This window comes from Monodon monoceros, unplaced genomic scaffold (genome assembly GCF_005190385.1).
Source record: "Monodon monoceros isolate NGI ecotype Baffin Bay Population unplaced genomic scaffold, NGI_Narwhal_1 Super_Scaffold_22, whole genome shotgun sequence".
Lineage (NCBI taxonomy): Eukaryota > Metazoa > Chordata > Mammalia > Artiodactyla > Monodontidae > Monodon > Monodon monoceros.
In genome coordinates, this window is record NW_021703779.1 from 16,821,939 (window position 1) to 16,836,101 (window position 14,163).

The following is a 14,163-nucleotide window of genomic DNA, read 5'->3' on the forward strand; positions in this document are numbered from 1 at the left end:
AAGGAATTTAATAGCATAACAAAGTAGAATTTTATTGGGCTTCTCCCACAATCACTTCATTTGTATTTGTATGACTCTTATCACCAGAATGACACGGTTTGGTATCGATTCTATTCCTATTTTTCATTTTATAGATGTAAGTGCCAAGAAACTTTGTTAACACAAAAATAAGTAGATAGGAATGGAAAGAATTTTGTTATCACAATGTCACTTAATTCCGTGAAGTCCTTCCAAGTTACATACCAAAAATCAGACAGTGGTCTAGCATCACCAAGAACTATTTTTAACTATCTATCAATGAACAAATCAGTGGGTGCCTCCTTCAATTTTGATGGAAGCAAATAATTAGAAACCAACCGACTTGTAAAAGGAGTTTTTGTCCAGTCAATAGAGTCTTTCAGTTTCTCAAGTCTAACACCAATCTCAGAATTGTCTCTGAGTTTGCACCAGGGGTTTTTATACCCCTGGAGCGGGCAAGAGATTGGCTGTGCCATGTGAGGTGGGAGAGGGTGAATGGGAAAGGGGGGTGAGAAAGGAAAAGCAGCATGGCACCAGGGCTCTCAGGAGATGAGTTTGAAGAAAGAGCACATAAGAAGATGAGGCACTGTCCATGGCCTGAGAAGTCTCCATGGTCCCCCAAGGTTCATGTCGTCCTATTTGCAGATCACTGTCCTAGGGTGGTCTTTGCAGCATTGCTCCTAGTGAATTGGTTACAGTAGAGACATGCAATGGAATATCATGTAGCCTTTAAAAGTATAAGGTTGACCTACGTGACTTATGTGGAAAGACGTCAAACATACATTATTTAGTACAAAAGAACAAGTGTGGACTAGAACTGTATTGTATTAACATGATCACATTTTTAAAACATCCAACCATCCATCCATCCATCCATCCAGTCACAGAAAGACTTCTAAGGGTGTGTACGACAAATTAACAGTGATTACCTCAGGGAGAGGCTGGGATACCAGGGGACTTTCACTTTCTAACTTCCTGAGTTCTTTCATTTTTTGAAAGTGAGCACCTTTTCCCTTTGTAATTGGGGGGTGGGGAGGAGCTCTTTAATATAAAAAGCCAACTGAGCAAATCATATGAAACGATATCCGATACAGCTGTCAAAATCTCAGCTGATTTATGTTATGTGTTTAACATAAGAGCTTTCCTATTTTCCTATTTTCCAAGAACAGTAGTCACGGCAAGAATGTAGGTTGATACTTGGTTCTTCTCTCTATCTGAACTGCAGCTGTACCAACTACAACTCAGAAAGCGCCTGTTTTGTCTCAGCCACGTCACACCATGTCTATATTTTACAACAATCCTCTGAGGTAGGTGGGCATTAGTAACTAACCCTGTCATAAAGAAGAGGAAAAAGGAGCTGAGACTCACTCAACCTGGACTGCGGAGCTACGAATTCAAATCTGAAGCCACCCGAAGAACTGGTATGCATTCACGACAAAGTTATCCCCAATGCATACATAAAGTGCCAAGAAAAAGAACGTCAACATTGCGAGTCTTTCAGTAAGTCAAATGTGTTCAATTTTTAAATTGGAGATTATATCCTTTCTACCAGGCGATGGCATTTGTTTTTTAAAATGTGCTTCATTAGTAAAATAAAAACCAGCAGGCCCTCAAGTTAGGCTTTTTTTGGGGGGGCGGGGATTGGGGGTAAGTGAGCCTGGGAAATTCCAAAGATCATGCACCACCCCAGGAGAAAGGACTCACGCCTGGGGAGGTGGAGAGTGCTACTACAGGGCATCGAGAAGCTAAAGAAAGATTCTCTGGCTTGAAATCAGGCCTCCCTGTTCACTGACACCTCATCTTAGCTTGTCACCACCAGATCCAGTTTCCTTCTAATGGGGCCCCCAACCTCACTCTGCAAGTGCTCAGCACTTTTCTCTTTTAATGAACCAAAGGCAGTGGGAAGCAGAGTGGGCTGAGGTTCCCAGACCATGCCCTAGCAAGAGTCCATGGCTAGAAGGAGTCTGATAACTCAACTTTCCTCCTTAATAAAGGGTAGTTTGTCTACAATGCTTTTAGTATGACAAAGGGGTACTTGAGCATCGTTTTCTGGCAGGTTGTGTATCCCTCTGGATATTTACAAGTCAAAGAGAAGCCATAACAGGGCTCTGCCAATCCCTGAATCCACAGCCAGTGGGTGGAGGGGGCATCGCAGGCCAAGTAAATGCCACGTGCAACCTGAGAGCTGACTGTCACCTGTTCCCTTCTTGCTTCCACATTCATTCCCACCTCAGAGGCCTCAGTGGGGCCCACTGCGGATGTAACACAGGATACTACATACGTCTCTTTGCTGTGTATAGACTACTTTGAATCCACTAGGTGTCCCTCTGCATTTGTATTCTTAAAGCTGAAAATGGTCTCAGAGTGTAGCAAAAGCAGAGGTGTTTAAGCAGCTGGGCTGAACGAAGAATGCCACGGCCCTGACCACAGAGAGGGAGGCGACCAAAGTACCAGGGGAGGGCACACCACCCCTGCACACAGGTGAGCTTCTGGGGCTGGCCACAAGTCCACACAGCTAGTGGGCACCGTGACCCTCTCCAAGCCAAGACCCATCTGAAGGATGCTTGCTGCACACCCAATTGCCCCCCACCCAATCTCACCAGTCACTCACTCTTGCTCAGGGCAGGCTGATGGCTGTGGGTGGCTTGGGCAGGATGACACTGTTCGCTCTCTGTGTTTTAGAATAATTCACACCCCCAGATACATCACTTCCAGGAGGTTATGCAACACTTATGATCGTCACCCCCACTTGGATCTGCTTAACCTCCACCTGTGTTTGTACAGTTGTCATGAAACTTTTCTTACTGGCACTTTGAATGTTTATTGCTTTTGTGCTTATTGGATGTGATGGGGTAAAAGTAGTTTGTGGAACCCATCAAAAGTAAGCATGAACCTAATCAATGCGACAGACTGCCAAAGGCCAGGATTGCCTTGCCGGGGGCCAAGCAGGCAGAGGTGAGCACCTCAGTTTTGGTCTGGACCGATGTTTCCAACTGTGTAGATGTGTCAGTGGAACCCTGACACAGCAGACTCTCGGAAGTGCTGAGAAGGACAAGGGCTTGCCATCAACCCATCTTCTCTAAGACGGTGAGGTGATTTGGAAACCAATGCCGGTGGCCAGATTGGCCTCGTTTACTCAGCACAAACCTAGGCTGTGAGCCCTAAGAATCTTAGGCGAGAGGTCGGGAACCAGGGGAAGGGGCACTGGACGGGGAGGTCCAGGCGGAGAACCTCTTCTGAGCCAAGGCTAAGTCCTGAAGGGCGGGGAGGAAACCAAAACCGGTCAGAGGGACTGACTAGGTTCAAGACCCAGCAATCACAAGCTCAACCTGTTTCACTTCCTTGGTATAAAGCGTTTGACCCTAAGCACAATCTCTTTTGCCTTCTATCACCACACTTGAGAAATGCATAGTGCTTCTCAAATCATCCTGATACAAACTGAAGTTTGGTCATGACTGGTGTCCCTGAATAGGAGCCAGAGCCCCACACATGCACACCCCACAGCCTCATGTGCAGATTCGATGGTGACATAGCAGGGACCACATCTTCCTCTCCTCTGCACGGGTAATGCCAGCCACCTTCCTGATCCCAAAGACCATGTCTGAAGGTCACTGGTAAAGGGACACTGTCTGTAACAGTGAGCTGTGGCTCTCAAATGAAAGCTCTCACGTCAGAGCAACTAACCTCAAGAGAGCCGAGAGGTGCGGCTTGTTCACACACATGCTCAGCCAGCAGCCCTTCTGGAACACTCCAAATGTCACCCATGGTGTTCTTTAAGACAGGCAGGACACAGTATATGTTGTCCTATTAAACCCGAGAAATTGCTCAATGACCTGAAATGCTACAAGGCCCAATAACTGGCTCTCTAGTTCCAAAAGGGGAAAGTTAAAATATAAAAATGGGGACAGAAAAACCAACAGCCCAAAGCCTGGGATCTAACTCTTCCCCGAAATCTGTCCAAGAAATCCCAAGCAATGGTTTCTTATGGCATAAGGCAGAAATTTCAAATAAGTTAAAATTTTAATCACTTGTTTATAGAGGTTTGGTGTCATATTGACAAAATTTTGTGCTACTGGTCACTATTAAATTGCTTTATACTATATACAGTCTTAAGCTTTACCACACAGATTTCTAATTTAGCACTGATTAAATTTCATGTTTGCTGTTGTCCTTTCATTTCACATCCACTTAAACACTGGGTATTAAATCTTGGCAGAGTATCTAATCCCAAACATAACACCCTTTCTGTATGAAAATCAGATGCAAATTATATCATTTTTTTCTAGGGCAAGGAGAAGGAGGATGAGCGTTCTCTCAAAGGTCATGGCAACTTCCTTGGTCCGTGCTTAGGTGAATAACTTAAATATATTTACTTTTTTGTATATAAACTCACAAGTTTCCAAGAGCTCTGAAACCATGTTCACACTCCGTTTTATAGAGATTCTCAGGAAATTAGACGGGCCATCCCAGGACCATAAGGCTGCACTCAACTGAGGGGACACTGTCCCTATCCCAGCTGTTCCTAACTCACCACTGGATCCTTGGCACTGACTGGGCTTTCTCAACTTCGGTGCTATTGACAGTGGCATCGGATCAGTCTTTGCTGCAGGGGCTGCCCTGTGTACTGTAAAATGTTTAACAGCATTTCTGGTCTCCACCCACTAGATGCCAGTAGCATCCCCACTCCCACCTCCACCCCCAATTTGGGACAATCAAAAATGTCTCCAGGCATTGCCAAATGTCCCCTGGGGAGAATGGTTGAGAACCACTGATACAGACCAACCTCATATACTGGAAAATTTGGGCTCCACGGGTCAGGGGGAACTAGGTTCAAATCCAACTCTGTGATTTACCAGTTGGTTAACCTTGCCCAAATTACCTGACTTTCTTCATTCCCTGTCCAGTCCCTGAAAACAAGAGACATTACACCTCCCTCACAGGGCTGGTGATGATGAGAAATATATAAAATATACCAAACGTCTAGTAGGCACCCAGTGACTATTAGTTCCTTCTTTCCTTTTGCTTGCTCGCTCCCACTGCTATGATTTCACCACTATAACCTCAGGACAACAGTAGAGGGAGATGAAGAGAGAGAGCGTATGCTCTTCATTGCACTGGAGGAATGATTCTAACACTAGGACGTCATACCCACAGTTATGTTACTCAGAAGAAACTATCACAAATTGTACCTCAAAGAGGAATCAAAGATTATAAAGGCCTGTTATACCCCCAAATATGCTTAGAAAAGCACTCCTAAGTCTTCCAAACGCTTTGTGATTATTCTATCACCACAGCTGTGACAATATGTATCAATGCCCAGGTGGGCCCCAATTTAAGAAAACTGTGTAAAACAATACACTTATTTAACACCTTGAAGGAACCTACTTGTATTACAAAATGATTCCACTACAAGCTTTTAGAGAGCTTCCTTAACACACCTAAAACATAATCCTATTTATAAGAGGTTGGTTTATAGACAACTCAGAAACACTAACATAGTGGCTATTAAATAGATATACAAAGCTGTTTTATAAAGTGAGGCAAAGGTGTGTATATCTTTTTTGACATTGAGACCTCAAAGTGAATGCTCAGAAAATTTCAATTAGCTCTCTTTTCTTTTCAGTAGCTTTACTGAAGTATAATTTAGATACCATAAAGTTCATCCATTTTAAGAGTACAACTTAATAATTTTTAGTATTTACAGAGTGTGCAACCATCAGCACAGTCCAGCTTCAGAAGCTTTCCAGCACCCCAGCCAAAATCAATTAGCTCTTAATAGCATTCCCAGGGCATAGGTAGGGAAGTGCTTTTACATTTCCTGGTCTGAATGAACCACAGGCCAAGAGGCATCGGTGAGAGATCCGAGAACAAGTTGAAGTTTGCCTTCAAAGCTTCCAAACCAGTTCCACATCCTAAGACCATAGACTGTAAAGCTGGTAATACTTGGCCCCAAATTGACTGGCATGTGAAGTGTGGGTCTGTGGGGTCAGTTGAAAAGATAGAGGGGAAATCAGCTTCCTCAAGTGAACAGGGGTGGTGTCCATGTAAAGAGACAGAAGTGGGAAAGGTATGATGAGATTTGAATAGAATGGAAAACAAGAGTCAAAACAAAGAAGGCAAGCAACTTAGGAGGAATGAGAAGGGCTTTTTTTTGAAGTCAATTAGTTGAAACTAGACGGCTCAGTTCCCAGGCTGCTTCGCACCTGGAGGCCTGTTGCTATGTGCTTTAGTGTGAAAGGAACAGAAAATCTCCGTAGCATTGAAGTGTAACAATAAATCCCACCATGCCATGGGAACTACAATATACTACATAATAAAAGTAAATGTTATGGCACTTGACTTTGCGGCCTCTAATCTCCCATTCAATCGGAACAGAGATTCTTCCGTCAGCAAGAGAAAACCAGACAATTTAATTTTCATTTCTATTCATGTGCAGGCCTGTGTTGGAGCTCGTCCATGTTTCCTATTATGTTACTTGAAATATGGCCGCATAGTTTGATACAAACAGTATCTCAAACTGACATCAACAAGTTAGCTTTGGACCAACTGATTTCATTCTAAATTATCTCGGGCTGACAGATGCTGGTAGCTGCCTACACGAGATCTGAAAAAGCCATGCTCTCTAATTTAATATGATAATAATTTAAAATTATAGCTTTATTAAGAGGAAACACAGATTTATTTATAGCTAACAACGATGATTTCCAATGGCTTTCAAGGCTGTATTCTGTTATTCGCGGCGGCCCGCATTCGGACAGCTTCAATTGTCTGAAACACTAACAAAACATTCTGGTACAAATAATTTCCTTCTTGATTCAAAACAATGAACAAATGCTACAAAAGCAGATATACAAAAGCAGCCCTGAAGAGAGCCAGCCCCTTGGCAATGTCCTAATCTTGACCGACCCATCTACAAAGAACATTTCTGCATCTGGACCTAAGACACTTTGCTTAAAATCCTCTCCTCCGTTGGCCCCTGTGATGTTGCAAGAGCCCACTTTTCCCTTAGATGAGGGCTTTGCACAAGGTTTAGTCTTCAGTTCTAGGTCCTTCTTTCTCTTTTTTCATGGTAAGGATTTTATTTATCTTCTTGACTTTATCACTTTTAAGCCAACAACAACATTAATAATAAGCACCTCTATCTTTTGGCAGCTCATCAACTGATTTTACATAATTCTGGAAGGCAAGGTGAGGAAGCTTAGAGAGATGTTAGAACTCTTTATAGAGAACGAAGCTGAAGCTCAGAGAGCTGGTGTAAGTTACAGAAGGTCACCCAGCCAGGAAGCAGCAGAATCAACAGCACTCAAACCCAGGTCTGCAGACGCCAAGCTCTGCCCGCCGCTCTGGCCTCAGCCTCCACCTTCAAGTCCTCATCCAGCACTGACATGGGATGTCCACCCAAATCTCAATGTCAACATGCTTAAATTCATCACGTTTCCCCCCAAACCAGTTCCTCCTCCGGATATGCTTATTTCTACCCAAGTCATTTCCCCCCACCAATCAGTCACCCAACCCTAAAACCTCAGAGCTAACAAATCATTCTCTCCTCCTCCCAAATCCCATCTGTTCCCGAGGACCAGCGATCATTCTCTCGCATTGCTGCTTGCGCAGCTACCCCTTGTTTCACAAGCCTCTTCTGAGCAGCTCCACTCTGGCTCCCTCTCACTACCTCTCAGGCGAACTATCAAATAACCTGACTCCCTGACACCCACCTTCCCTTCATCTGATTGGTCCCACAAAGCTCCATCACTTATTATCTGAATTTTTAGACCCGATCATGTCACTTCAGTGTCAACCATCAAGAGCTCCCACTGCCTGCAGAAAAAATTACAAATCCATCCCTCTCAAACTCAATCCAGCCCCGACTTACATTTCTGGGTCAACACCACCCCTCCACGTCAGCGCAAGCTCTCTGCCGCAGCCAGGCCGACCTATGCTCAGGTATCAGCCCTCTCCCTGTGATTTCCCTGCCTCTGCCTCTGCCTCTGCCTCTGCCTCTACCGAAGCGAATCCAACTTCCAGATCCAGGTAAGTCTGTCCCCCTTCATGGAGCCTACCCTGACATCCTAGGCACCAAGGAGCAGCCCGAACTCTGATCAGTCTTACTTTCTACCACTCCGTCAGCATTTAGACAGACCGTCAGTGTTACACTTTCCATTTGCCGTCTTCGGGGCCGCAACAGACCCAAAGCCCCTGGAAAGCAGGGCCTGTGTATGAGTAGTATAACCTTGCACTTGAGCAGTAGGTACTCAAGGATTTAGTGGTTGCTTACAAGGCTGCCAATCATCATTTCTGGCAATGCAAATAATATATACATTAAATTATTAGCTTCAGGAATTATAGTCTTCTGGGATTAATGTCTTCTTGGCAAAATGAGGGTGAGCCACACCTCAGCATCTCTTTCTGGGTGCCCAGATACATACACAGTACGAAAAGCTTCCATAGGCTAACCCTCCCCCATCAACGTCCCCAACGTTTCCCAACCAGCTTGTCAGTGTTTTCGTGACCGCCACCTCAGCCATCTCCAGACCCAAAGAAAACAAGGCTCAGAGGCCAACGCTCTTGACAAGCAAGGCACGGCCCTGTGCGTCCTGGAGGCGGGTGATACCTCCCTTCCTGTGGCGGGCCCCGTGTGACCCTCACTGTCAATTCGCCAACGGGCCAGCCTGCCTTAAAATGGGGCCCAAATGTTGAACCACAGCAGTAAAACCAGAACTTAATCAGGCTCATTCTGGTGCTTCCTTCTCATTCACGGCCAATCGCTGCTCTGTTCTCCTCTGCCCTTTAACCAAGTCCAAAGCTACAGCAGGCTAGTGTTTCTATTATTGCATCAGCCCAAGCTGTCAGAAGCTCCTGGTCACGCTTCTTGACTGCGCTTCTCAAAGGCTAAGCGAGGATGTAAAACAGTTTCTGGAACCAGGGCAAACACTTTTGGTATTTACGGTCACGACATATCCTACTCCCAAGCTGTCATAAGATCAGACCAGACACTGCAGGTCAGCAGTTGCAAAGATGCAACTCTATTAGCAGGTTCAGAAGAAAACTGCACCCAAGAAAGAGTAACCCCAGGTGATGAGAATGCTCACGTTGGGCGCCCTAGTGAGCATTCTCTTACAAGGCCTGCCAGCTGTCGGACGTTTGTTTCTAAATTGAGCGGCCAATGCAAATCATGCTGGAATCTTCCATGACAAATCAATCCTTGATAGTGGCTGCCAGAGGTTAGGGAAGAGGAGTGGGGAGGGGTGTGTGGTTAGTGGTTATAAAACGGCAACATGATGGATCCTAGCAGTGAGGGAAATGTTCTGTATCTTGACTGTGGTGGTGGATACACAACCCTACACGTGACCAAGCTGCAGAGAACTAAATACACATAAGTACCACTACAACTGAGGAGTCTGGTGGGGTGTATCAATGTCAATATCCTGCTTGTGACCTTGCACTACAGTTCATAAGATGCTACTGCTGAAAGGAACCGGGCAAAGGGTATGTGCTTCTCTCTGCACTGTTTCTCACAACTGCATGTGAATCTCTAATTATTTCAAAATAAAAAAATGTAACTTATGAAAGGCCAAGTCCAAAATGTATCCCTCTCTGTCATGTAGAATATGAGAGTGCTAACTTCTGACCATGACAGGTACAAACAAAAGATGTAAAGCTGAAAGAAATGTGGTCCCTGAATCTGGATTTCTTAAAAGGGCTGTCACCCCATCACACCAACAGAGGCCTCAACCAGCACGCACTTGACCGCACTCCACCCACGCACATCCCCCCAAAGCCCTCTGCCTTGTTTACCCACGGACTCGAGCTACCTTCCCATCTGTCACATGGTGGTATCTTGACCTCAGGAAAACTCACTCACGTTCTGAACTAAGTGGCAATTACCGCATCAAAGCTCATTTTTAACTCAAAGTCAAAACACTTAGTGCTGTGTCTACAGTGAATTCCGCCATGCTGCATGTCCACCCATTCACCTTTTTAGACTAAATACATAAATTGCTGGAAAATATGAATATAAAGTGCTAATGCCCACTTCTCCAAAAGGTCTGTTCATCATTTTTTTTTTTTTTTGCGGTATGCGGGCCTCTCACTGTTGTGGCCTCTCCCGTTGCGGAGCACAGGCTCTGGACGCGCAGGCTCAGCGGCCATGGCTCCCGGGCCCAGCCGCTCCGCGGCATGTGGGATCTTCCCGGACCGGGACATGAACCTGTGTCCCCTGCATCGGCAGGCGGACTCTCAACCACTGTGCCACCAGGGAAGCCCCAACATTTCTTTTCATTAGACCTTGCAAGGAATTTTTCCTAAGGCCGGGGAGAGTAAAAATCCCAGGCGTTCTGTTTTCACGTGGAAACCACCATTACTTCCCATCTTTACAAGACTGCAATATCTAAAACCAACTGAGGGTTGTTATCCTTGCATTTAAATGGTTGTGTTCATTCTCATCAGGCTGGTGGAAGGGGCAAATCAAGCTCTGTGGTTCTTTTAAAGTTTTGCAAAGAGAAGCGAGAATGCTCTCCTTACTCACCGATGTCATTGCTGCGGTCCGAGAGGTCCTTGTCCAGGATGCCGGAGATCGAACTGCCCGCCAAGTCGATCTTTGGACCGTCACCCCTACATTAAAGACACAAGTCCGGGCATTTAATAACTGGCGTGTGTCCTTGTCATTTCGTCAGCTTTCTCGCTGCACACAAGTTAAGGAGTACGCTGCATGGGGGATGGGTCACACTGTCGCCTCTGGGGCTGACCAGCGGGGGCTGACAAGCTGTCCAGCCACATGGGCCATGGTGCAAACCGGCCAACAGACTGGAGGCCCTCCCCTCCCACACACGTTTTCAGAGACGGCTATTTTAATAACGACTGTTCAGCAATGCACCTTCAACCACAAACCCTCCTGTTGGTCCACAGGGTGCGACGTAGGGCCCGCTCCTGCCCCATGGCCAAATAAGCACCAGCAAACGATAACCAGGAGCTTCCCTTTTAAGGAGCCAGGAATTTAGCCAATGTTGCTTGTCAAAGGTCGGCTACTTTTAACCTTGAGAAAAAGGGTTTCTGGCCTGGAGCGGAGGCACCACCCAGGCTGTTGACAGGCACAAGGTGTCAAGTTGAGATCTGGCAGCCTGAAAGCTGGCGCTGGGGCATGGGCCTGTAAAATCAGACAGCTGTTGGGTGGGTGGCCCTGTGCCCATCAGGACACGAGAGGCTTCCCTCTCTATCTGGGCTAGGAGCAGCCCTTTGGGATGATGGGGACAGGCCTCCAAGACGATGAGAGAAGCAGCCACTCATGCGTGGGCAGAAGGTTCCTCCAAATCCCTCCAAACGGGCAGCTCTGGGGACCCTTTCAGGCGGATGAGCCCTGAACAAGATTATCCAAGGTCTGTGATGGCAAGTGAAATAGGAAAAGATCCTTGCCCTTAAAATGAGAGATTCTTGTCCATGAAATGAGAGGGAGAAGCCAAGTAGTTGTTCCCGGGAAAGCAACAGAAATAGTCCATCTCACAGCCCCCTGTGCTCACCAGGCAGCCGAACTACACAACAAGTAACAGATTTATTCCAGGTGGGTATTGTCAAATACCCACCACGCTGGGGGTGATGAGTGGGCCAAGCCAGGTCGTACCTACTCCGGAGGGTCTCGTGGTCTAAATGGGAGAAAGACACAGACAGACAGCCCCAAGCCCACATGGCACAGGCTGGGTAAGACACAGGCACATCCAGGTCTTAAGGGAATCAAGAACTGGGTCAAGACAGAGATCTGCGGGGTGCGCTGGAAGCACACAGAGGAGGCGGCATCACAGTTGGGCCTTGGAGGAAAAGGGACAGAGGACGTATCAGTAAGAGGCATGATGGAGCAAGGACCCAAGGGTAGATGGGAGTGCCCAGTGTGGCCGGGCTAAAGTCTGAGATCCTCAGAGAGCAGTGAGAGGAGAAAGGTTGGCAAAGGTCAGACGGTGCTGGGCTGAGTCTCTCGGGGTTCAGTTTGCCTGGAGGCAATGGGGACAGGGGAGAGCAGAAGCTGGCGACCTGTAAACCTGGAGGTAAGGGGCAGACTTCTGGATTCCCCACCCAACAAGGGGTGATGGGGGTGGCATTCAGCGAGACATGCATATCCTTGTGACAGTGGAGAAGGCCCAGTAGACAGAGGTCAGCTTCCCTCAGCTCCCAAGTGAACAAGACTGGCTCTTAACCTCAAGCATCCTCGGCCAGAAGACAAGCAGAGGTGAGAACTCCAGGGAACTAGGGCTGGGCCGAATGGCTTAGTCTCCACCAAGAGAAAGTACAGCTCTAAGACTGTGCATGTGCCTTAGGAGACTGCCTCACCTCAACCTCCCAAGGCTGTGGGACCCCCTCTCCACCCCACTGGCTACCGAAGCTCAGGCCTCACGGGGCACACTCCCTTGGACAGACAGCGAGCCAACAGGAGTGGCAGGATTAAGGATGTTTATTTCAAAACTTTATTGGCAGGGCCCGAGCATCTGCTAATTTGAATGTAAACTTCTGAATGAAATGTTTTAGAAATGTGGTACTATTAGTAAGAAAGCATTTTCTTTTTTTTTTTTATTCTTTAAATTTTTGGCTGCACTGGGTCTTCGTTGCTGCATGCGGGCTTTCTCTAATTGTGGCGAGCGGGGGCTACTCTTCGTTGTGGTGCGAGGGCTTCTCTCATTGTGGAGCACGGGCTCTAGGCATGTGGGCTTCAGTAGTTGTGGCTCACGGGCTCAGTAGTTGTGGCTCGCGGGCTCCAGAGCGCAGGCTCAGTAGTTGTGCCGCACGGGCTTAGTTGCTCCGCGGCATGTGGGATCATCCCGGACCAGGGCTTGAACCCGTGTCCCCTGCATTGCCAGGCAGATTCTTTTTTTTTTTTATTTATTTTTATTTTTATTTTTTATTTATTTATTTTTTAACATCTTTATTGGGGTATAATTGCTTTACAATGGTGTGTTAGTTTCTGCTTTATAACAAAGTGAATCAGCCATACATATACATATGTTCCCATATGTCTTCCCTCTTGCATCTCCCTCCCTCCCACTCTCCCTATCCCACCCCTCCAGGCTGTCACAAAGCACCGAGCTAATATCCCATGTGCCATGCGGCTGCTTCCCACTAGCTATCTACCTTACTACGCTTGTTAGTGTGTATATGTCCATGACTCTCTCTCGCCCTGTCAAAGCTCACCCTTCCCCCTCCCCATATCCTCAAGTCCGTTCTCCAGTAGGTCTGCATCTTTATTCCTGTCTTACCCCTAGGTTCTTCATGACATTTTTTTCTTAAATTCCATATATATGTGTTAGCATACGGTATTTGTCTTTTTCTTTCTGACTTACTTCACTCTGTATGACAGACTCTAGGTCTATCCATCTCATTACAAATAGCTCAATTTCGTTTCTTTTTAAGGCTGAGTAATATTCCATTGTATATATGTGCCACATCTTCTTTATCCATTCATCCGATGATGGGCACTTAGGTTGTTTCCATCTCTGGGCTATTGTAAATAGAGCTGCAATGAACATTTTGGTACATGACTCTTTTTGAATTTTGGTTTTCTCAGGGTATATGCCCAGTAGTGGGATTGCTGGGTCATATGGTAATTCTATTTGTAGTCTTTTAAGGAACCTCCATACTGTTCTCCATAGTGGCTGAACCAATTCACATTCCCACCAGCAGTGCAAGAGTGTTCCCTTTTCTCCACACCCTCTCCAGCATTTATTGTTTCTAGATTTTTTGATGATGGCCATTCTGACTGGTGTGAGATGATATCTCATTGTAGTTTTGATTTGCATTTCTCTAATGATTAATGATGTTGAGCATTCTTTCATGTGTTTGTTGGCATTCTGTATATCTTCTTTGGAGAAATGTCTATTTAGGTCTTCTGCCCATTTTTGGATTGGGTTGTTTGTTGTTTTGTTATTGAGCTGCATGAGCTGCTTGTAAATTTTGGAGATTAATCCTTTGTCAGTTGCTTCATTTGCAAATATTTTCTCCCATTCTGAGGGGTGTCTTTTGGTCTTGTTTATGGTTTCCTTTGCTGTGCAAAAGCTTTGAAGTTTCATTAGGTCCCATTTGTTTATTTTTGTTTTTATTTCCATTACTCTAGGAGGTGGGTCAGAAAGGATCTTGCTGTGATTTATGTCATAGAGTGTTCTGCCTATGTTT

The 14,163-nt window shown here is 46.0% G+C and overlaps 1 protein-coding gene across 3 annotated transcripts in view; it reads right to left on the minus strand.

Moving 5' to 3' along the window:
• SH3KBP1 (SH3 domain containing kinase binding protein 1) overlaps nt 1–14,163 on the minus strand; it is a 436,506-nt gene that overhangs the window by 24,271 nt on the left and 398,072 nt on the right. For all 3 annotated transcript variants that reach the window (XM_029240519.1, XM_029240521.1, XM_029240520.1), the window contains one exon: nt 10,541–10,626. In XM_029240519.1, coding sequence (XP_029096352.1) covers nt 10,541–10,626 — 86 coding nt within the window. The remainder of the gene's footprint in view (nt 1–10,540; nt 10,627–14,163) is intronic.